The sequence below is a fragment of the Centroberyx gerrardi genome, chromosome 15 (genome assembly GCF_048128805.1).
Source record: "Centroberyx gerrardi isolate f3 chromosome 15, fCenGer3.hap1.cur.20231027, whole genome shotgun sequence".
NCBI classification, from domain to species: Eukaryota; Metazoa; Chordata; class Actinopteri; order Beryciformes; family Berycidae; genus Centroberyx; species Centroberyx gerrardi.
In genome coordinates, this window is record NC_136011.1 from 13,706,942 (window position 1) to 13,731,456 (window position 24,515).

Genomic DNA, 24,515 nt, shown 5'->3' on the forward strand with positions numbered 1-24,515 from the left:
TTTCAAAATAAGAATAAAAAAAAACAGTGTACCCTCTAACAAAACAAATGCTACGTAAGGGATTCAATTACTATGCTGGGTTGATAAAGTTTTGAAATCATGTGATGGACAAAAAAAATGAAGTAAATCTACATTTACTAAAACAAAAATTTATCTTTGAGTGTTTGTAATTCAGTAACAGAAAGATTCAGCATATGTTCAACTAAATTAGTTTCTCAATTCATGTGGTTTGATCACATTTTAGGAATTTCATATTAGGAATTACATAATGAGTATTGTATTTATTTTGATGTTTCATGTGTACAGACACGGCCTAATGTCCACTTTTTTTCCATTCCACAAAAGGTGAAAAGTCGATCACACGCAACAACTCATAATCTCAAGTATCACGCAACTTGCCAGTGTTTACCATCGTATTTTCAAAAATTGGTCAGCCATGCAGGCGCCACCTCCCAGTAGTAATCTCAGAACCAGCACTGCCTAAACCTACTATAAGATCAGCATGTTAGCACTGTAGAAATTTAAAACAACATATATTCTTTTTATCGGCAAGCACACACCACTCTAAAATCTTGGAGTTGTGTGAACAAATGCATCGCTACCTTGTTAATTGTGTAAATTGTGATATTGCCCTACAACTGCTAACAAGCTATCCAGCTCACAGGAACTCAGCCTATTATCATCATGAGGGAACCAAGAGAAGAGCTAGAATGTTCTCTCTGCAACATGGGTCACAAGAGAGCCAACTCAAAACAGATTCCTAGGGGAGATGAAAGTAGGCTTTTTTTCCAGCTAGAGTTTTGTTGAGGTTAAGAGTACAAAGAAAACAGAGCCCAGGTGCATTTCACAAGCAAGGAAGTTGTACACTAGCATCATGGAGGCAAAACACAGGAAACCCCGAGGACTAGACAGAACCTCTTGGGTAGCTAGCTGCCTCAAACGCCTACAGCTAGGGAAGTGTGTGAACATAGCTGAGGAAATGCTTAAAAAAGGAATGACATACACAGGAAAAACACTGCTAATGTTCAGTTTACTTCCGATACCTCCTGCATCACAGAAAACCATGAATGTCAGGATTTATCAAAAACCCAGAGGGTGAGTATTTCCAGTCTACTCATTAGAATTACTTTGTAAAGTTGGATGTGTTCAAACAGGCCGTTGAAACTGCATAGTTTGTATGATAGGGGAGTGCAGGAAGTGCACTCATCCCTCAAAAAAAGATAACAAATACAGTATATATATCTACATACAGTGTAGATATATATATATATATCTTGCAACAGCAATAGTTTTTGAACACGAAACACACAGGATGCATATTCAAAGAGATCAAGCAATTTGAGACTTTCAGAATGTCTGGGAAAGTTCACAATTTCAAGATCTAAGAATTTCACTAAAATTGGGAAAACATGTAGAACCAAGTGTGCACTCAAGTCACAGACATGTAATTTACAAGATATACCATTAATATGCATTTTTCATGACACCATTTTTTTTCTTTTCAGGACGTTTTCATCTTCCTATTCAGTGCAATATAAATGCAGTTCACCGAATTCTGCAAACTTAATTATCATCATTATGTACACTTAAACATTACATTATATAATAACAAAACAGAAAATTATTATTTAAAATTGAAAAATAAAATTCATATTACTATTCCATGTTACCTTTGCTTTGTCCATTTTCTTAACATTCAAATTGACTTGGTTATTCTGGCTCTGTAAGCCTTCAGAAACGGTCTCAGTCGAACCAGCTGCAGCAGCATGTTCACTTCCTTCACCTACAACTGAATAAAAGATACAAATGTTTCAAAACAATGTGGGGAAAAATGCCAGTCAAGCAATCATACAGCAGCTGCTGTTTTGTCATGTGCATTCATGTTCGTCTGTGTTCCAGTTACACCTGGCATAAACTGTAATTCTTAGCATTTGTTTTAGGTTGCTTGGCGTGCCAGATGGGTGGAGTTTCCAGAGTCAGGACAGATGCTGTCAGGTAAGTTGTCAACAAGTAAACTAAACTGATAACTGTAAATTAAATTGACTTCTAAATACTTTCCTGTAATAGTCTAAACTTTCTGGCACTCTGCACTGAACATTATAGCAAATGTTACCTAGAAAATGAGGCATCCCTCAAATGACTGATAACACACTATTCAAGAAAACTGAACTTTAAATTAAAATAGGCAAGTTAAGTCCTTGGTTGAGAAAATTACAGCACTTTAACAGACTGGATCCTCTTATCTGTTAGAGATACCGAATGGTGCATTCACGTAATGATATTTTCCTCAAAAATAGATATATTGTGTTTTAGAAATAAAACTCTTCATGTGCTACCTGACCTGACCCAGCTCTGGTTTCAATCAAATTTCAAGGTAACATGAGACTATTCAGTAAAGAGAAGAGAAACATCCATTTATTAGGAAGTAAATAAAATAAAAAAATAAAATATCAAATGCATTAAAATATCTCATTATTTTCATTAATCAAGTTTACCAGGATGTAGAAATCTGACATTTGAATGAGATCCACAGCTTTTCAATAAAATGTCATATATATTATTAACCATGTGTCATGGAATAGCATCATGGGACATAGAATGTAAATATTTGTATCAGCAGCTCATAATAAAACACACCAATAACACAGAATATTATGTATACAAAAATACCAATATAAACAAGCATTATTTAGCCTAGTATAAGTAAAAAAAAAATAGACTTTGATGAATTACTGAGTAGAACCTAGTATCTCTGATTATTGAAATTACGGCACTCAATTTATGATTACCTTATATAACTTCTGGTTCCTTACAGCAATGGTTTCTCAGTCCTGGTCCTCAGGTTTTCTGTTTTACCTGGTAGTTCATTACATTCACCTGGTACAATGAGCGGCTGAATGAGACCTGGGACACGGTCAATGTAATCAACTACCAGGTAAAACAGACAACCAGCAGGGCTCTGGCTCCCAGGGAGCAAGATTGAGAACCACTGACTTAGAAAGTATGACCAAAAGTGTTTTTTGTTGTAGGCCCATCCATATGCCATGCACCAATGTTTTGAAAATTCTAGTTTGTAAATGTTTAATCTCTTGATGCACATGCTTGACATGCCAACCACATGCTAAATTCTCCATGGTGTGCAGCTGCTCCTTTGAGAGAAATCCTCAGCTTGCATAACATGCAAAAAGCACACTCTTGTAAGTGACTTTAAGTAGCTCCAAGAAATGATAATAAAAGGTCAGACACGCAACAGGAGATGAATTAAAACAATTCCTCTAACCTTCCTCTAAGATAGGGAAAATACCACATGTATTTTCTCCATCTTCTAAACACCCTCAAAAGGTGACCAATACATGCCCAATAGGCCTGTCACCACAGCAAAGCAGGAGTGGAATTGCATGTGGTCTTTACTCGTTCTGCTATTTATAATTGTGATATCCACTAATCATGATTTACCTTCAGAAAATTCACTTCAATAAATCGTTAAGTAGGTAAGTAAGTAGTATTAATCCAAAATGTAAGCACTCCCTGAAAACGTAATCACATTGCAAACCTTTTGAAACCAAATACATGACCCAAGGATGACAGCTACAGCCATTAGTAGCAAGATATTTTGGCTATTTGGTTATGCTGAAGACATTACAGAACAACCTGAGAATTGGGTTCATTGCGATTAATGCACTTTCCAAACTCTGGGTACTTTGCTACTCACTTTCCATGGTATGAGAAAGGACACTGACATCTGAGTTTTTCTGCAGGTCAGATGCTGCACTGGCCTCTCTCACACTTAACGTTGGTGGTTGTACAGGAATAGATGTTTTTCTCTGCTTCACTGGATCAGCTGTAAATTCACTGGTGCTCATAAATGGCAATGTGCTCCGTCTACTCCTTTTGCTGGTCGCGGGTGCTACGCTATTATGACTGTCCACGGCAGGTGGGGATTCTCGGACATCTTGGTGTGGATGCTTTTGGGGTTCACTCTGTACACTATCAGACTGATGACCGGGATTCTTGACACTCTGCGTTTCTTCCCGTTTCCTCTTTTTTATAGGGACGGTTTTAGTGCCAGTGGTTTCACTTTTTCTTTGTTTTCTCTTCCTTGTGACAGAGTCCAATTCAAAAGGAATCTGAATCTGTGTCTCTAAAGGTAGGTTAGGCAAAAGGGGCACTTGTTGTCTCTTGTGGTTAGCTGGTGAGAAATAGTCCTCAAACACACCATCATCCTCATCAATGGAGCTCGAGGGAACCCTTAGAGATTCACTGGGTAGAGTGAAAGATTGCACCAAGGCAGAAAAGGAGGGTCTGGCTTGTTTGGGTATTTGCTGATCCACTTTCTGTGATGGAGAAGTAATTCCTTTTGACAGTTCTTGATCGACTAGAGTATTACCTAAGATGGCTGGGGATGAGAGGCAACTAGGAGAGTTCAAAACCTCAGGACAAATACGGGTCTTACTCTCTGTCAGGGATTGCACTGCTCTAGTTTTTCGTTTCCCTATTTCTAATTTGTTAGGTGATTGTCCACTTTTTTCAACAGCAAGGCTGCAGGACTTTATCTGTGATCGTCTCTTTTTGTTGTGAGAGTTCTTGCTGTCCTCAGATCTGCCATCCCGGCAAGGACTTTCTAAGGAACCTGCAGAGCTATGTTTCTCTACTGGCTGCTTTTTAGCTGAGCTCCTCCTTGCCTTTTTTTGTTTACTCCCTTTTTCTTTGTCGTCTAAATCAGGGATTTTCAAAGGAATCATAGATTTCCGTTTTGCCACATCACTGCAAGGTGACAGCCAGGGCTTTTCAGAGTCTTTCCTGTGAAGTGGTTCAAGATGGCAGTGGTCAATATCATCAAGCTGTGTTCTTTCTTCATCCTTATCAGACGAGCGATCAGGTTGAGCAGCAAAGGTAGCACTGGAATCGTCATCCGATGATTCATCTGTATTGAGAAAAATGCAGAAAAATCAGAATAGCATAAATAGAAAACTAAAATTCGATCATAATTTATATGCTACTTTGTATAATAAATAGATCTATATAATCTATATAATATATAGATGCAAATTTTCAAATAACAGTGGAAGCATTGTAGGTCCATTATAACTTGTGTATACTTCATAAGTTGGCGATATGTCATTTGTGACAGTATTATGTGTATTAAACAATGTAAAAAAAATATGTCAAAGTCTTCAAGGCCCCAAAACTTGATAACACTTTATGATGGCCTTATTCCACTGTATTAACCTGTGTATTAACCCATGGAAAGGTATTTTAAGTACACAATATTACTGTATGGGTACTTGATGAAAATCTCCCCAATACATAATGTACTTACAACAGCACTTACAATGGCAGAATACATGAATCTTCTTATATGTACTAATTTTAAAGCTGTGGGATCCTGGAAATATCTGATACTGGATTCACAGTATACCCAAAAATAATATAAGGCAAAAATGTACAAAGCAACAGAGGTAGCTCACGCTTTTCGTTCACCTGACTTGTAACTATGTAAGCTCAGATAAAAGATGACAAGTGTATGTTTCTAATGACACCAAATGCATGGATGTTTTAACCGTCTTCACAAGGTGAGGGGGCTGGCAAAAGACTTTTCAAAACTTTCCCAAAACAGAAAAGAAAAAAACAAGATTGACACTCCAGTAACAACTAGATCATTAAAAAGTTCTTACACAATAATTTGAAGATAGTTGGTGTATTCCCAAGAGTAGGCTTCAGTCCAGGTGATGAACAGGATTCAACCATCTGGGAGGCTGAAAGAAAGCGAGTGATATATATATAAATTGGGCAGGTGTTTCACAAGTACTGAAATGTTTTTAAGGCTTTGCTGGCAAATCAGCCCGTTCACCTCCTGCTGCACATACCTGTGGGTGAGAGGTTTTCCCTTTTCTCTCTCATTTCTTTCAAACGCTGCGCCATAGAGTCTGACCTTTTCATTAAGGGGCTGTAGACTATTCCATTTTCTTCATCAATTATGTATGGTGACACATCTGTGACTGGATAAAAGCCATAGTGAAATGACAAACAACACACCATGGTTTTAAGTAAGAGGTTTCCAAAGGCATACTGATCTCTTACCAAGAGGTGTTTTTGGAGGTAGGTCTTTGATCATCTTGTCTAATTTTTTCCTCATGCGCCTGTCATTTTCAGGCGTCCTCTCTGGAGAATCTCTTGGTTGCATGCAACGATGCTACACAAAACAACCATTAAAAAAAAAAACAACTCGTTAATGTTATGATAAGGAAGTGAAACCGATGCACATTTAAATATTTTACTCTTTAAGGCCAGAATCACTGATTTCAACTGAAAGGCCAAGTTGTCATCACTTTGCTTATAAAAGCTGAAGGATGGTCAAACTGCTCTCACATTCAGTCTGGAAACATGACTCTAGGACAGACTGTATTCATGAAGAGTCAGAGTAAATGGACTGAATTAAAATCTGATTTTTCTTTAAAGCTTATAATTAAGGGTGCTCCGATCAGGATTTTTGGGGCCGATCACCAATCGCTGGAAGCAGTATCGGCCGATACCGATCACGGGGTCTATTTGAAGCCTTCTATTCATTGTGTATCATTATTTATTTATTTAACTATTCTTAACAACATTGTATATTAAGTATTAAAATTAAGAGATGAGAAAGTATCATGAATTGACAACAGTTTATTGGCAGGCAACATGTGCAACATATTCCACTCTCTCTCAGAGACACAACTTAAAACATAGCAGCCTAGGCTTGGTTATTGGGAGCAGCTTAGAGCTTAAATATAGCTTTCCTGTGGAATAAAATAAATACAATTTTATAAAATAAAAATTAGAATAAAAGCTAAATGTGCACAACACACCAAGTTAGAACAATAAATTATATATAGGCCTACTGAGGCAACAAAAATTAATCAATTCCAATAGACGGAAAACACAGGGCCTTTATCAATTTACTCCAATTTTAGAGACTATAAAAACTGCAACATAACAAAATATTTTTCAATATTAATCTGGATTGAGGGAGCAAACATTCAGAGTCAGAGTTAAAAAGTAAATATTAACGTTTTCAGTCCACTCAGTGGATACTAACTAGCACCTACAGTAGCCTATTAACAGCTAATCTGCTAGTCTCGGAAACCCAGCTGTATTCCGAATAACGTTAATAACCCATAGTTCTTCTTTTTGGGAAAAAAATATCCCTCACGCCCGCGTGTGCAATGGGAGGCGAACAGACGGGTCCGGTGAGAAAGAGAGAGTGAGCGAGACAGAGAGAGTATACAGGCCAAGAAAAAACATAAAGAAAAAACTCTACAAGCAAATCCTGAGATCCTGTATGCAGACTTTACTATATCCAAGAGCAAGAGAGTGAAAAACAACTTAATATTCCACACAACCAATACAGACTTATGGAAAAAAGCAGTGTGTAACAACTACCAGCACACCTTCAAAGAAGGAATAGGCCGCGGTGGCAGAGTGATTATATGTCAGGATGAGAGCCTTGACACTGAGAACCCTGTGCTCACCATGACATATTACAAAACTAAAGGAACCGTGCTACTCCAGGGAAATGAAGCCAGCCTCAACTCATTTGAGGAGCTCTTTCCCCAGCTAAAAACAGAGGTAGAGAGGAGCAGATCCAGCTCATCCACGGACCTTGAAAATCCCATCAACGCTCTGGACACAGAGGACTCAGAACAAGAGGAAGAGGAAAAACCATCTGAAAATGACAACAACCTGAACACTAATGTTCCCACTCTAAATCTGACCAACAGACTAAGAGAAAGCCTGGCCTCTCTAGAACTGGACTTTACAGAGTTCAGAGAGCTGACCCTGAACAAGCTTACAGAGCTCAGCGACATCCAGCAGTTGAAAAAAGACATCGAACAGATGAAAAAGGAAAACTGGAGAACCACTGATGACCTCAGGCAGACCACCTATGCCCTTCAGGAGGAGAACAACAGTCTCCGCGTCCAGATGTCTGAGATGAAGGAGGAAGCTGAGAACACAGAGAGAAGCTTCAGGAAGCAGCTGGAGCAATTAAGGAGTCAGATACAAGACAACAAGGGCATCTGTCCTCCGCCTTCCTGCCCCTCCTCACCCCCTATCACTGCCCCTGACTCACCGCCATTAACTGACCGAGAGAGCCGTCCCACCCTTGTTACACCCACCTCCCCAGATATAGACCACCTCCCTGCTGGCCAGCCAGAGAACACACAGGACTCCACCCCAACACAGGCTGACCCCGCCCCAACACAGGCTGACCCCACCCCAACACAGGCTGACCCCGCCCCAACACAGGCTGACCCCGCCCCAACACCTCCATCTGCCACGTCAGCCAGGCTGGAGCCCCAGGTGGCTATATTAATGGACTCCAACGGGAAGTACATCGACCCCGAACGCCTCTTCCCTGGCCAGCGTGTTGTATCGAGGCGTTGCAGGAACACGAGGCACGCACTAGAGCTGCTAAAGCAACACTCGCTCGGCCGTCCCCAGGTCATTGTGGTCCACACAGGCACAAACGACCTGCCCTCCCTGCACCGAGGCACAGCGCAGGCAATCACCAACATGGCAGAGCAGACATGCAGGGAATTCCCAGATTCACGGGTAGTGATCTCCACCCTCTTGCCCCGGACGGACACCCCCCCTCATGTCATCCATGACATCAATATGGAGATTACTAGGAGCTGCTCCACCCTCCCCAACGTCCACCTGGCACACCACACAAACATCGGGACTTGGGACTTATATGACGGACTGCATCTGAACAGGAACGTAGTCAGAGTGTTTGCTAAAACTCTGAAAGATGTTGCACTTGGACGAGACCCAAACCCCACCACAACACCAGGCCAGTACAAAGCCCCACGACGCCCAGGAAGAGGAGTGCCACAGCTCAACACCCGTCACCCTACTCCTCCTTACCGTACCCATCCACAGCCTCCTGCACCACCCATCCAGAGAGCCCCTCCTAACAACAGAGTCCCCCTTCTTCCACAGGAGCGCACCTACGCTGCTGCTGTGGCCAGACCTGCTCCTCAGCCTCCCCCCCAACACACCACAGAGTTGGGAGAGATCAAGGAGATGCTACACATTCTATGCAGTAGACTCTTAATCAACTAGTTGGTAGGGTAAGTAGATGATAGACCTTATCAGTCTTCCATTACAACGTAGATCTTATTTATTTATTTTATTAACACTCTAATCTCAACACAATATAATCCAAAGCATTTTTTCAGAGTGGACATCCTTACTTGATCTGAAAATGCTTCCAAATATTTAAAATCAATTAATTAAGGTTAATTGGGATACCTGTGTAAAAAAGTTGGTCTTTGAATTTGTTCCGCTTTGCTTTATCTCCTGTTGGGAAAGTTAATGTTTTCATTTCAAATCAGTTGCTGGAATATCCAGGGTCTTTACTCCTCAGTATTTGGGCTGAAGGGTAAAAACCCTGACTTTGTAAATAGAATCAGTAATATTGATATTATAATTTTATCAGAAACATGGTGTAGAGCTGATGCCCCCACCCACTGCCCTCCAAATTACAGGGAAATTATTGCCCCTTCACAGAAACTAAGCCATATACATCAGGGAAGAGACTCGGGGGGACTAATTGTCTGGTATAAGTCCAAACTACAAAATTCACTTCAAATTCTGAAAATTGGAAAAAACCAAATTTGGCTGAAAATAAAGAAAGAACTAATCCCCACAGAGAGAGATCTGTATATATGTGCAATTTACATCCCCCCCTCTGAGTCCCCCTACTTTTCTGAAGACATATTTTCTTCTCTTGAAACAGAGATATGTCATTTCCAGAGGCAGGGGAATGTAATCATCTGTGGTGATCTAAATGCACGAACCGCTACTCAACCTGATGTAACTAACACCCAAGGAGATAGTTTTATCATCAATCAATCTCCAACGGATCATCTACATGTCCCCCCCCGAAATAACTATGATACTGTCATCAATAGGAATGGTAAAGACCTGCTGCAGCTCTGCCGCAGCCTGAGTCTGTACATCATTAATGGTCGAGTGAGAGGGGACTCTCTGGGAAGGTTCACTTATTGTTCAGCTCTTGGCAAAAGCACTGTAGATTACATGATCACAGACATGGACCCATTCTCTTTCAGTTCATTCACAGTCAAACCCCAAACCCCTTTATCAGACCACAACCAAATTACTCTCTCCCTAAAAAAGACAAGTATCACACCCACAGAGCCCAGTAAGCTGTCCAGTATGCCCAGTACATATAGATGGACCCATAACAGTGCCGAGCATTACCTGAAAGCAAGTAACAGTCATGAAATTGAGTCATTACTGGAGGCTTTCATTGACCAGCCATACCCTCATACTGTAGAAGGCATATCTCAGGCTGTCCAAAATCTTACTTTCATCTATAAGAGAACTGCTACAAAAGCAAAACTGAAAATTTGTAAAAATAAAAGAAAACTCAAAAAGAATAATTGGTTTGACAAAGATTGTCAAAATCTTAGAAAACAAATGAGAAAGCTATCAAACCTGAAACACAGAGACCCAGGAAATGAAGAGATACGCCTTCAGTATTGTGAGACACTAAAACAATACAAAAGTACAATTAGAAACAAAAAGATAAATCACACAGAAAGACAACTCAGTATAATTGAAGAAAGCATAGAATCAAACTCATTCTGGGAACAGTGGAAGTCTCTCTGTAAATCAGAGCCTGAGGAGCTGGTTATTCAAGATGGAGAAGTATGGAGTAAACACTTCCAGAACTTATTCGGACCGACACCACTAAGTGATGACTCAGACACCACACAAATTGTGAAAAAACTAGAGCAAATGGAATTGATCATCAAAGATAACCAAAACCCGTTAGATTTCCACATTACTATAGATGAATTGAAAACAAAATTGAAGCACCTGAAAACCAAAAAAGCATGTGGCCCCGATGGCATATTAAATGAAATGCTAAAGCACAGCACAGAAACATTCCAATTGGCTATTCTCAAATTATTCAATTTTATTCTTAGTGTGGGATATTTCCCTGAGAACTGGAACATTGGATTGATTACACCTATATTCAAAAGTGGAGACAAATTTGACCCTCAAAATTACAGAGGGGTGTGTGTCACCAGTGTTATAGGAAAACTGCTTTGCAGTATCATCAATTCCCGAATCATGAAATTCCTCACAGAACACAATGTTCTTCATAAAAGCCAAACTGGATTCATGCCCAAACATCGCACAACTGACCATATCTTCACCCTCACCACTCTGATCAACACTCATGTGCACCAAAACAAAAGCAAAATGTATTCATGCTTTATAGATTTCAAGAAGGCCTTTGACTCTATTTGGCACGAGGGACTTTTCTACAAATTATTGACAATTGGCATAGGAGGTAAGATATATGATTTAATTAAAACAATGTACATGAATAACAAATATGCAATTAAAATTGGAAGTAACAGAACCAACTATTTCAAACAGTGGCGTGGAGTGAGACAGGGCTGCAGTTTGAGCCCAACGCTTTTTAACATCTATATAAATGAACTAGCAGAGCAACTGCAAAAGTCCTCGGCCCCTGGGGTCAGTCTGCAGGACACAGAGGTCAAATGCCTGATGTATGCAGATGACCTTGTTCTTCTTTCTCCCTCCAAAGAGGGTTTACAGCAGAGCCTGGACGTCCTCTCCAGGTTCAGTGAAACATGGGCATTGACTGTAAATTTGAAAAAGACCAAAATCCTGATGTTCCAAAGACGTTCCAGTTCTCAGAAACACAGATTTACACTAGGAAATACAGAAATTGAACACACAACAAATTATAACTATTTAGGTTTGATTATCAATTCCACAGGACGTTTTAACTTGGCTGTGAATGAACTGAAAGAGAAAGCAAGAAGAGCTTTCTACGCCATCAAAAGAAAAATTCCAATTGACATCCCAATTAGGACCTGGCTCAAAATTATAAATTCAGTAATACATCCAATTATGCTATATGGTAGTGAAGTGTGGGGTCCTCTAGCCAATCAAGATTTCTCAAAATGGGAAAAACACCCAATGGAAGTCCTGCATGCAGAGCTGTGTAAAATCATCCTGGGAGTCCAGAGGAACACAGTCAGTAATGCATGCAGGGCAGAACTCGGCCAGTATCCGATCATCATCAACGTTCAGAAACGAGCCATCAAATTCTACAAACATCTCCGATCCAGCGACCCCCACTCCTATCAGTATAAAGCTCTTCAGTGCCAAGAGTGGAACAAGGACAAGAACAGTTCCTTCTGGACACATACACCAGGGATTCAGGACAATCCTCAGTCTCTCTGGACCAACCAAATCATTTCAAAACAGAAAGAAAAATATATCACCTATTGGAAGGAAAAGACAAAAACCCAAAACAAATTAGAATTCTATCTGACCCTCGACAGAGAGTACACAGTGGCAGAATATCTGACCACTGTGACCGACAGCAAACTGAGGAAATCCCTAACGAGGTACAGGCTCTGTGCTCACAAGCTGGCCATAGAAACGGGCCGCCACAGACAGACCTGGCAACCCAGGGAGAGCAGGGTGTGTTTATTCTGCAGTCAGGGAGAGACAGAGACAGAAAGTCACTTCCTGTTACACTGTGACAGATACAAAGACGTGAGACAGACTTATTCTGAGAGGATAGGTAGAATCTACCCAGAGTTCAACCATCTGCCTGATCCTCTCAAACTGCCCTACCTGTGTGGGGAGAAAAGTCAGTGTGCAGCATTAGCTGCTAAATTTGTAGATTGCTGTCACACTTTAAGGGAAGAGGGACACACAGCTGGATGAGAAATGTGAGGAATAATATATGAATGTATGTGAAAAGTTCTGTTTTAATTGGCTAAGGTGATATTTTGCTGGTTTATGTTTCCTCAGAAACACAAGTGACATAAACACAGAAACAATGATAGTCAGTAGACAGTGGAGGCACAGCAACACACACACACACACACACACACACACACACACACACACAATAATAAATAGGAGGGGATAGAATTATTTTTATGTTACTTAATTATTATTATTATTATTATTATTATTATATATATATATATATATTTTTTATTTTTTTTATTTTTTTTTTATTTTATTTTATCATTTATTTATGTATTTATTTTTGTTATTTAATACTTTTATTGATGATTAATCTCTTGTTACATGCTTTGGCAATATTGTTTGTTTGTGAACTGTCATGCCAATAAAGCACCTTGAATTGAAAAAAAAATTGAAAAAAATTGAGAGTGAGCGAGACAGAGAGAGTGAGCGAGAGAGACTACTTCTGTTTGGATCTCTTCCCAACTCGTCTCTCCCTAACATTTTTGCAAATTTATTGTCTTTTTCAGACACCTGGTAGAACGGGTAGAACTGCCAGACCGGTGAAGCCATTTTAGCGGCGCGTAGAGAAATTGTCTCGCGTGTTTTGCGTCATCTGATCGGCGCTTCTGATCGGCCTTTATAGAGACCACCGATCAAACTATTTAGAACGAATATCGGCCAATAACGATCGGTGGCCGATCGATCGGAGCACCCTTACTTATAATAATGAGATGCTCAAGGGAACCTCAGATGTAAATCTGATTTTACTTACTGTCCTTTTTTTGAGCTCAGGATAGCGTTCATCATTTAAGGCTGGGTACAACTCTTCATCCACATGTACACCGTCATCTTTACATCTGGACATTATTTCACCAAAAACAGAGAATGGTTTGTAACTTATCGACATCTTGTAGGTATAAAAAAAAATCTCAGAACAATCAATCAAAAACAAAAAAACAGCATTGTTGAGGTTGAAAAAGAAATACATCACCTAATGTTATGATTACCTGGCTAACCACAGAACAGAGACGAGCCTCACTCCAGTTTTCTTGGCTTTCTTCCACGTGGCCTGATGACCATTGTTAAAGACCGCATGGGTGACTTGTTTATTGAATGTTTTTGATACCTGTAAAAGTAAAAGCCATTTAAGTATCACAGGAAGCATACACACTCATTGTCTGTAAATACATTACATGTGTGTGCATGTGCACTGTGGCCGCACCTGAGCTCCCATTTCTTGGAGCTGCTGGATGAACGGTTTCGAATAGTTTTCTGTTTTGTTTGATGACCACACATCAACATAGGCAACAACATCTGCAGACATAGAAAACCCAGGCATAAAAATAAACCCAAAGTCATAAACTTTGATATGGATTGAAATACAGTACAACCAAGCTGTTGTATACAGATCTCTCAGTCCCTTACCTTTAAGAATAGATGAACAGTCATTGCCTGCGGCCATTATTGGCCTCTTTAGCTCCGAAATTCACCTAGACAAAGACAAAGGATTCCACAGAGACATTTCCTGAGGTCAAATATTGGCTTTCAACAGAACCACAGACATTCTACTCAACATGACAACCTTTTTATTTCTACTACTAGAAGTACCACTACTACTTTACTCCGATATAAAACAACTCCTAACTCCCTGGTCCATCAAACAGAGGCTATACCAACCAGGGATATCTGTCTTTGGGCAATTGTGCAAATTTTAAAGCAATGGCTCTTTTTAACAGTTTATCAATGGCAACAGACAGGCTTCTTCTTCTTCTGGCTAATTCTGCACCCTCACAAGATAAGATGTTGCTGTAATCACCTGATCTAAAACTGAGCAGGCTAAAGTTTTTTCCACACTTAATGATACAGTACTGAAAACTGACAGCCTAATCTCTGTAAAAATCTGATACTGAATGTGATTGTTGAAGTATTTTATTTCTCGGACAATCGTGGGTTCATGGGTTAGCGTTAATCATTGGGCTACAAGAGGTTCCAGCTCTGTCATAGTTGAAAAAATACAATGGCCAGAAGAAATCTGATTTTTTCATGTGGCTCTCCATGAAACCCTTTGCCTAACCCACAGCTAAATGCTGTTTCAGATGGGCCTACCTTAATCCTGTATCATTACACCGTGTAGTAATTTTGTGCTATTGAGGTATCCATGTCAAATGACTGGCTGATGGACTAACTGCAAACCGTAACGTTAAGCTATGAATTGAAGCAGTTTAACAAAACTTCATATCTCATGGGTCACCCACCTCACTGAATAACTATGAAAAAGTTTGTCGGTTATTACTTGGTTAAAAAATAAACGATAGGAACAAACATAAAAACTTTAACTGACATTGTCAAACGTTTGTTAGTGTTGACATTTGTTTACGTTTAACTAACGTTAAGTTCTCTGAGTTGGCTGCTAACGTTTACGTTAGCGCTAGTGGGTGCGTCTTAGCATCATGCTGGAGTAGGTTAGTGCTTCCGTAATGGGCAGACATTACATGTCATGTGATACAGTCGACTAATAACGCTGCCTACAACTGTAAACAAACATATCTGTCCGTAGGATTATATCTTACGAATAGCAAGACACTTACTTTTCAAGGCAGTGGTCATCAGTTGTTCAGTTACCTGACTACAGAGTACATCTTTCGCGCGTGTGGTTTGTGATGCAAGGCATTCTGGGAGAAAAGTCGGGCATTGGTTGCTTGCTAAAAACGTCACTTCCAACCCGGAAGGGAGGAAAAGGGGAAGGGGGAGGGAAAAGGGGAGTGTGCTCTGTTTTCTAAAGAGCCTACTACTGAGGATCTATGATTTGCCATATATTGTTGTACAATTTATACTCAAAAAAAAAAAAAGGAAGGGGAAAGGGAAAGCAAGGGCCCTCACCATTGCCAGTAATGTTAAGAAGCCCACTTTCCATCACCTCCGACCCAGTCTGTGATTACTTATTTTGAATTTCAGTGAAAGGTATTAACATAACACAAGTGTTGCCATTGACATTTTTCTGTTTCTCTTGTCAAGACAACCTCACAACCGTATAAAAGTGACTTGATGCATGGTCACAAAATGTAAACTGGGAAGTGTCCTTCCTCTAAAAATTGGTGGGAAGCCCAACTGTTGTAGCCTACTGATTCCACCAAACAGAATCAGGGTGACATCATCATGATGTGTGGCTCTGAGTCTGGACTTGGGTCAAACTGGGAAGTGTCCTACCTCTCTGAAAAACACCTGTTGACCGACTGGATGAGCCGGATCAAGGGCACACTCTTGATGTGGACAAAAGACGGTGTATATATTTTATTACCAGGGAAGTGAGTTCAGCCTCCTTCTGTAAATCTGTTACACATTTTAGACCAGAAAAGTCTGACCCACGGTGGTATGATTCAGCTGATGTTTTCGGTTTCAGAGGCACAGCGCTAAAGCCCCATCTCAGTGTGCTCAGCAAGTCCTCATCATTTGGTAAACTCATAATTTTACCAACAATGCATTGTTTCTTTGAAGCTGTAACTTTTAACTACCCACTTCCTCAGTCAAACATCTTATTTGCTTTGCTGCTCAGATGGCCATTTAGGCTGTCATTTAGGCCTATTCAAAAATGCTTTATTTATTTAACAGTGTTTATGGATACATTATAGAAGCCTTTGTGGAAACAAATTTAATCCAGTCCTGAAAAGCATATATATAAATTAGTCTTTTATTACATTTTTGCTGTGCTATAGCAGCAGGGAGAATATAGTATCTGAGGATACAGTTAAAAATTCATGTTTCACCAGCGAAATACAACTTATGCTCTCTAAAACTACATACTGCACATCCTATTGCTGCCTCCCACAAAAACACAATCTCTGTTCATGTTCCACCACAGGGATTATTAAACCAAGCATGCATACGTGAGTATATCACATAGGCCTATACACACACACGCACGCACACGCACACACACACACACACACACACACACACACACACAAGCAAGCTATGAATTGCAACTTCTGCAGATAGTGGCACATAATCCAAATGCATGCAAAACCGAAACGTCATGGAAGAGACCTGAGAATTTAAGTCTTCATAACTTGAAAATATTGAACCTGGTAACTTAATATAATGTGAAATGTATAGTGCATCTTCAAAACCACTCTGCCTTGTACCAAAATAGTAATGCATTTTAATTACCATAGAAAGCCTCATGTAAACACATTTGAAAACAATTTAAACTTGTTTATTTGTTTATTAAACCCTTGTAAGTCAAAGTAACTGAGCTTGTTGTTTGGCAACATTAAAACAAAGTTGTTACATTTTACCTTGATATGTCACAGAAATCACAAAACACAAAACCCCATGTGTTTATCTTCAAAGAGGAAGTTCTCACACTGATTTTGCAATACAAATGTCATGAATATAAAATAATGAAATGTAAGAAATACAGCAGTAACAGTAACAGTTCTCTTAGAAACGTGTGTCTAGTTCAGGACAACATACATTTGTATTACTTTTCAATACAGTATACAGTATGTTAATGACACATTTTACAACTTGCGTTGTGAGTGTGATTACAACATAATTTGTTATTAACATGTGTTTTGTTTATAATTCTTATTAACATGATGGATGATAGGCAACACAAATGTTTGTTGTCAAAACTAGACACATGGATTTGTCTAAAATGACACATTATTTTCAAAGTGTAAGTTTTACATTTATTACATTAAAACACTCATTAGTTAATTACATCTCACTGAAGAATAAGATACATTGGTACATTTTTGACATTGTACTGTACACTTCACTTCAAACCACTGAGAAAAAATGTGTACAGTCATTAAAGGGAGAACAAATGGCAGAAGTAAGGCCTACAGCTGTACAGTGTGTGACTCCTACATTCTACTAGTTTAACCGTCAGGTTATGGAGTCAAGGCGATTCAGACAGAGTTGCTCCTACAGTTGACAGGCATGGAGGTGCGGGACACTTCCATGTGCACAGTAGATAGGGGGAAATGGTCGTACTCTTCTTCCAGTGGGCGGCAGCGGCAATGCAGCAGCGCCTCTCTCACCTCCTGGCGAAAGTTGGAGTTGAGGAAGCCGTAGATGATAGGGTTGATGCAGGTGGAGGACATGGCCAGCAGGTGGCAGAGGGAGAACAGCAGGTTGTGGTGGCAGACAGGCAGAGCCTCCTGGTACCAGTCTGACACCACGTTGAAGATGGTGAGTGGCAGCCAGCAGAGAGCAAATGCTGTTATCAGGGCGGCCAGCATGATGTTGATCCGGCGGCTGTGGGTCATGCGCTGGTTCTCTGGGGTTCTGCCGCGGTCCAGCATGTCTTTACGCTGGCGCAGGCGCACAAACACCCTGATATAACAGAGCAGAACCAGCAACAGAGGACCACAGTACTGGAACAGCAGGAGCCAGGTGGTGTAAGCTAGCCTCTGCTGCTGGGATGGCCAGTGCTCCAGACAGGCCTGCAGGTGGGGAGATGTGGGGACATGGGAAAAGACGGTGTGGTAGGAATTAGGAAGCACAGATGAATTGGTGTGTGTGTAGGAGAGAGGCTGTAGCAGAGATGCATTGGGATAAGCCTGAATCTGGGGCGAGAGAGCGGGCAGGTGATGGAGTGGAGACTGGGGCTGGGGAACATTGGTGTAGGGCTCATTAGTGAGCAGCTGAAAGGCCAGGAAAGGCAGAGAGGTGAAGCAAGCCAGAGTCCAGATGAGAATGACTGCCATGTAGGCCTGAGGAATGCTGGGTTTCCACCCAGAGGGGTTAATGATCAGCTGATGTCTTTCCAGCGCGATGAACACCAGAGAGAGGACAGACACCGTCACAGACACACACTGGATGAACGGCACCAGTCTGCACAACACTGACCCAAACACCCAATGGTCCATTAGTGTGTATATGACAGTGAAGGGGAGGCAGAAGACGCACACCAGGATGTCAGAGAAGGACAGGTTGCAGATGAAGATGCTGGTGACGTTGGCTCTTTCTCTGCGACGCACAATGATGCAGATGAGACCAATGTTGCCCACTAGCCCCAGCACCATTGTAATGCAGTAACACACTACCAGGCATGCTGTGAGGACAGGGGACATATGGCACCACTCATCATTCCCCAACACAAAGTGGTCTGACAGGGGCTGGGTCTCGTTCTCTGCCCACTCTCCCACAGACTGGCTGCTCGTTCCAGCCTCCTCCCATGGCAGAGAGGTGCTGTTGAAGGGTGGAGGCAGGGTCGCAGCACTTAATGGAAAAGACTCGCTTGTATTGCCCCTCCAGGACATTTCAGCAGGGCTACAACATCATCAGCCCCCAGGATCAAACCATCCATCCCAGCCCCCTGAAAACATACATCTGAGAGAGAGAGAGAGAGAGAGAGAGAGAGAGCAAAGGGAAAGACAAAAGGCTTCATTATTCGGTCGCACAGCAACTGCTCCTATAGGTCAACGGATCTGTTCATCCAGAAGTAATAAGTTTGTCTTGAGAGTAGCGGAGGGAAAGGCAGGAAGTGGATGTTGTGGTTGAGGAGGAATGATGTGCTATGCGAAGAATTTTCTAATTTTATGTCATTGCAAAATTAGTTGCAAGTAAACATTCTTTCTATTTTGTACATTCAGTTGGTCTAATTTTGGAGTTATTGGGGTCGTTCTTCACAAAATACCCTAAACATTAGACTAGAAAGTCACAGACCTAAAGTAGCAGGGAGTGTGAAATAATGGTAAACACTGATAGAGTGCAACTCACAACTACATCACTGGCATCTAATTGCCCCTCGGGGATAAATAAAGCCTATTGAATTGAATTGAATTGAATTGAACCACAGTTGCTGATTGAGAGAACGAATAAAAGGCACCACAATGGATTTAAAAGGTACACTCAATCATTTGTTAATGTTGTTTCATCACCATAAACAATACCATAGGTGTGTGGAGTAGGTACAGTTATTTTAAAATAAATAGGTAGTTCTTGGTCTTATCAATCACTATATTTTAGTTGTAAAATAATGATCGGCCCTTTTATTTAACAATCTTTAGAATTCAAACATGCGGACTGAGCAGTTCTCTTCCCATGAATGAATCCACTAGAGCCTGATGATGACTTTTCAAGGTTGAACATAATAGCATAATGACAATAAAATTATTCGTCATTAATTTGAACAGAAACCTTTATTTTTCAAGTACAAGATCAATGTTGACATATGTTGAAGTGAAGTGGAATGCCACTGGCAGAATCGTAAAAATGGATTCCACTGAAACCTCACCTGCCTGTGAAAAACAATAATGCAAGAAAAATGAACCTATTATTTTCCAGCAGTGGCACGCACCTAGCTATCAGTCACATCACTGTGCTCCATCATTGCCAAACATCAGTCAGTGTGTTGAGCGGGCTGCAGGCAGGGTGGTATAGCATTGATCCTCCTTTGTTCAGGGAGGAAAGACTTAACTGTAATGTCACCATTAACTCAAAGCAACCGCTACTAGTTATTGACACTATGGAGTGTCATGGAGAGAAGCTGTGCCTCGCTAACCATCAATTTGACATCTCAGATCTAACAAAGCAGAGGAAGCCTCAGCTCTGTCAGCCCCAGTCAACAAAAAAGGGAATTACGGTCCCATTAATTGGCAAATTGGGACCTGCCAGGTAAGAGCAATGTCACACTGTAGGAAGCAGATCCAAGTAGTTGTGTCATTATGATTGACACATTACAGAGCGACATCTCTGCAGCAGAAGGAACACCTTGACCTGACACTTCGCTGTCCATCCCATGTCTTCCTTTCCTCTGCCTCATAGGGGCTTCATATCAGAGTTGAAATGCCCAGTTAAGAGCCCTCTATCACTGAATAACTAGTCTTCTGTGACTGGGAAATGTGGGAAAGTGTGAATGTCACTTTTCCTAGGACCAGATCAGCCTTGATTCTCTCTTCTCAGTTGTGGATTTGTGTAACAATGGATTTTCTGTATTAAGTTGACTGCTTGAATGGCTGCGTTTATGATATGAATGTGTGTAATTGGTACAGACAACAGGAACAACTTAAGAACGTTACCATGTTAAGATAGTCGCCATGGAAATGGAGGCTTGTAATGAATTAGACGACACCATATATAAATGCATCTGAAGATGAAAGAGACAGAGAGAGCGCTTGCACATGTGGGAGAGAAACAAAGAGAAAGACTTTATCTTCTCATTTTCCTCAGTAACTGGTTCACATCTATTGTGCACTTAAAAAAGAGGCTTATCATCATTATTGCATCTCTTGCCCTCATTACAGCTTTCCTCTAGTCCACCAGTGAATATTTCCAATTACCCAGATCAGTAGTTTGTGTGCATGCATGCATGTGGATGCACCTGAGCATGTATGTATTTGTGTATGCATGTACATTCATATCCAAGGCATCAAAAGTGTTTTTCAGTGAGACTAGTCAAAAACAAGACACAACAAAAAAATGTCTTTGAAACTGTCTCCTACATGAGGGGGTGTAGGATGAAGACATGAGATAATGACCCAAACCTCTTCATTATCTAATAGGCGTTTCGGAGAACTTGGGTGTTCCCTTCCGATGAAGAATATAAATCACCATTACTAATACTGACACTGAATTGTCTCACCACGATTCCACAAAATAAGTGCGAATGAATTGCATCACTTTTTAAATCTCCCTGCAGAAAGGATAACACATTTACAGTGCTACCCAGCAGATGCATATTTTTAGAAATGCCTACTGTAGACTGCAACCCACTGTATTGTTAGAATGCATAGATAGGAAATATTTGTAATGGCAGAGTCAAACATCTGCATATCTATGGACACTGACTGTAAGCTGACAAGACAATGTAACATCAGATACACAATTGATGAATATAAATAAGAATTGGAAACAAATTCTGACTTTGCATGACAAAGAACATAATGGTGTATGAAAGCACTCACGTGTCAGGTTGACTGAACGGTCTCTGATGCAGAGATGAACGCGCTGCTCTGAACAGGTGTGAATCCACAGTAGTGAGAGTTAAAGAGAGGGAGCTGAACACCATAACAACCACAACGCTTGTGTGAGAGCGAGCGGCAATGGGAGCATGCCTATTATTGGGTGGTTAGAGCCCCTTTGGGTGCCAGAGAGCCCCGCCAAACAGGAGCTTTACTGTCACATGGTGGCGGGACTATTAAACTACAGCCTGAAAATGACACTACTCCAGAGAAAGCCACCTGCCATAACTGCAGTTAGTTAAAGACACAAAAATAAGGCACACCAGACTTGGAACAGGTTTTAGATTTTACCTTTATTGCTGTTGTAAGTGAATAAATGATACTAGAGTGAGAAGTGTGACAAAGAACAATAATTCTCTTTATTTATGGGTGAAAAATTACACATATATATTCATGCACATATCAGAACCCAGAGGATAACACACAAAACATAAAGAAAAAAACACAAACACTTATTTCCAATGTGGACTTCAGTGGTCCCTGATGTGTAGACCGAGGTCAATCTGTAAGCAGTTGTGTTCAGAACTGACTACACTCTTTTGTCTTGTCTGACTTCAGCACCACCTTGACAGAGCAGGCCGCCTTATTCACAACCAGCTCACACTCCTCAGGAATGTCTACAGAGTCTGGGTCGAGGATCCTGCGAGAGAGAGGGAGAATTGATATGATCATGAGCTGTAAAGAATTCACATGGCCTTCTAAAGAAAGGGACGTGCGCAGACTGGAGAACAGGGAATACAGGCTGGAGAATAGAGGTTTGTTTGAAAGAAGAAAAAAAAGATGAAACAAAGATGTGACGATAGTGAGGTGGATCGAAGTGAGAAATTGAGAACGGGGGCGTGAAAGTCTTACTTGCTGCAGCAGCTCATGCCGTTCGTTGTACAGGAGCACTCGTTGCAGTTTTTCACCCATTCGGAACCAAAGGGGTGCTGCGTCCCGTCCCTATCCACACACCCTGCACGTAAAGAAACAACACACTGTTCAGAGGAGGTGCCGACCCATATATGCTCTGATAAAATGTGGCTGTGCATGAATGTGTGTGTGTGTATGTGGGTGTGTTTTTGATAACTTCAGCTGGCAGACGTTAAGTAAATACACGCAACAGCCGGATGATGCAGTCAACTGGAACACACGGGCAAATAAAGACTGATTCAATCTGGCATTAATTTATCTAACTGGCAAACACAGCTGCACCTCCCACCCCTATCCCAGTGCATAAATGTCAATAAGGTTCTTTAATGCTACAATATCATAGTACTAGCAGTAGTAGTACTGTTATAGCATACCTCTACCATTTGATGTGGTGGTTGGACTCACCTGTCGGAGGGTTGTTCAGGTCTTTGATCACTAGCCCCTCGAAGAAGCACTGAGACTGGCAGAGGACGACCAGCCCCAGCAGACAAACAGCCACACGGAGAGACGTCTGAGGGAGGGAATGCAAGACACATGGAAACATATATTACTTGCAAATGTACTGTATATCTGCAGCCTCAGTCTTGACACTGTATTTATACCACCTCTTAAATGAATTTTATACAACACATCCTTTTAAAATCGGTAAAATATTCAAAGGATAACTGTTGTGGTTCATGTTTTGGCACTCTGATAATGGTCGAGCACACAGCAGCAAATTTAAGCCATCTCTAATGCGTAACTGTTTTTTTATTTTTTAATCTTATGTTTCTTCTGAGTCATTATGAGAATGATTTCTTTGTTTGAGCCCTGTGAAGGAAAACTTCCTTCCTTTTGTATGAGAAGCATGACTTATATGTAAAAGAGGCTTAGCATGGAAACTGTGTATCTTTAGGCGTTTTGCCTGGAACTTATGTGAAATTTGGATTTATTTCATTTTATCATCTGCAATATAACTAGTGTGATATTTGCTCTTCATAAATGTGACATCTGTCTACAGAAGTCATTTGTACTGTTTGACTGAACTACAGATCACTTTCTGTAAGGCTGTAAATCAGTACCATCTTTTATCAATTAAAACTCACTTTATATATTTACTTTTATGTCATGATCTTTTATGAATCATGCTTGACCTCCCCTTTTATCTATTGCCATTATGTTTCTTGCTTTCCCTGCATTACTTTTTCCTTTTTTACTGTTGATTTACCTTTTTGTCTTTAACTAGTCCTTTAAAAAGCATTTTGTAGTTGAATTTTTTGAAAAGTGCTATACAAGATACAAAGATGATTATTTATGAAAAACTACTACTGTACTAATAATAATAATACAAGTAGTTGCAGTAGTAGTAATTGTAGTAGTAGTAGTAGTATAAACATTGAAGTGGGCCTAAAGTAGAATATTGCAGCAGTCTTTTACTGAAATTCAGATTGAATGTTATTAGAAAGCCAAACCATGCATCCAGTTTTACTTGGGCTATGAACTATTCACAGGTTAAAGAACTATATGAAAACATATAGAACATCTTTAAAATCCATATTTTTATATTTACACACCACATTTTAGAATATTCACGAAAGTGTAGCCATAATGTCCAACCAAAGTGTGCAAAAGAGAATTACAACAAATTCTCCTAATCCCAAACTCTGTCACTCCATCTGAAACCTATAACCACACTCATAACTGAATGCAAGGTGCAAAGTACCTACCATGCTGAGATGTGATGTGAGCTGGCCAACAGGAAGCTAATGCCTGTGATAACTGTCAGATGAAGCCTTTATATTGATGTGTCCACCCAGCATATCTCTATTGATAGACGGG

The 24,515-nt window shown here is 40.5% G+C and overlaps 3 protein-coding genes across 3 annotated transcripts in view; all 3 read right to left on the reverse strand.

The window, feature by feature from the left end:
• Nucleotides 1-15,473, reverse strand: part of mcph1 (microcephalin 1) — a 36,351-nt gene extending 20,878 nt beyond the window's left edge. Inside the window, exons 1-10 of the mRNA XM_071912941.2 lie at nucleotides 15,402-15,473; nucleotides 14,239-14,303; nucleotides 14,036-14,127; nucleotides 13,821-13,939; nucleotides 13,586-13,670; nucleotides 6,082-6,193; nucleotides 5,868-5,999; nucleotides 5,676-5,756; nucleotides 3,713-4,924; nucleotides 1,671-1,789 (exon numbers count right to left, since the gene is read on the reverse strand). Coding sequence (XP_071769042.1) covers nucleotides 1,671-1,789; nucleotides 3,713-4,924; nucleotides 5,676-5,756; nucleotides 5,868-5,999; nucleotides 6,082-6,193; nucleotides 13,586-13,670; nucleotides 13,821-13,939; nucleotides 14,036-14,127; nucleotides 14,239-14,275 — 1,989 coding nt within the window. The 5' untranslated portion in view covers nucleotides 14,276-14,303; nucleotides 15,402-15,473. The remainder of the gene's footprint in view (nucleotides 1-1,670; nucleotides 1,790-3,712; nucleotides 4,925-5,675; nucleotides 5,757-5,867; nucleotides 6,000-6,081; nucleotides 6,194-13,585; nucleotides 13,671-13,820; nucleotides 13,940-14,035; nucleotides 14,128-14,238; nucleotides 14,304-15,401) is intronic.
• A 2,253-nt stretch (nucleotides 15,474-17,726) lies between these two features.
• LOC139922932 (neuropeptide Y receptor type 4-like) lies at nucleotides 17,727-19,082 on the reverse strand. The gene has a single exon (XM_071913583.1). It carries the CDS (start codon nucleotides 19,080-19,082, stop codon nucleotides 17,727-17,729), a length of 1,356 nt encoding a protein of 451 aa, XP_071769684.1.
• A 2,983-nt stretch (nucleotides 19,083-22,065) lies between these two features.
• On the reverse strand, nucleotides 22,066-24,482 carry LOC139923028 (beta-microseminoprotein). Its single transcript, XM_071913711.2, has 4 exons — nucleotides 24,404-24,482; nucleotides 23,103-23,208; nucleotides 22,638-22,740; nucleotides 22,066-22,425 (listed from the first exon to the last, which is right to left on the reverse strand). Exons 1-4 carry the CDS (start codon nucleotides 24,404-24,406, stop codon nucleotides 22,305-22,307), a joined length of 333 nt encoding a protein of 110 aa, XP_071769812.1. The 5' UTR covers nucleotides 24,407-24,482; the 3' UTR covers nucleotides 22,066-22,304.
• Between the last annotated feature and the right edge of the window lie 33 nt (nucleotides 24,483-24,515).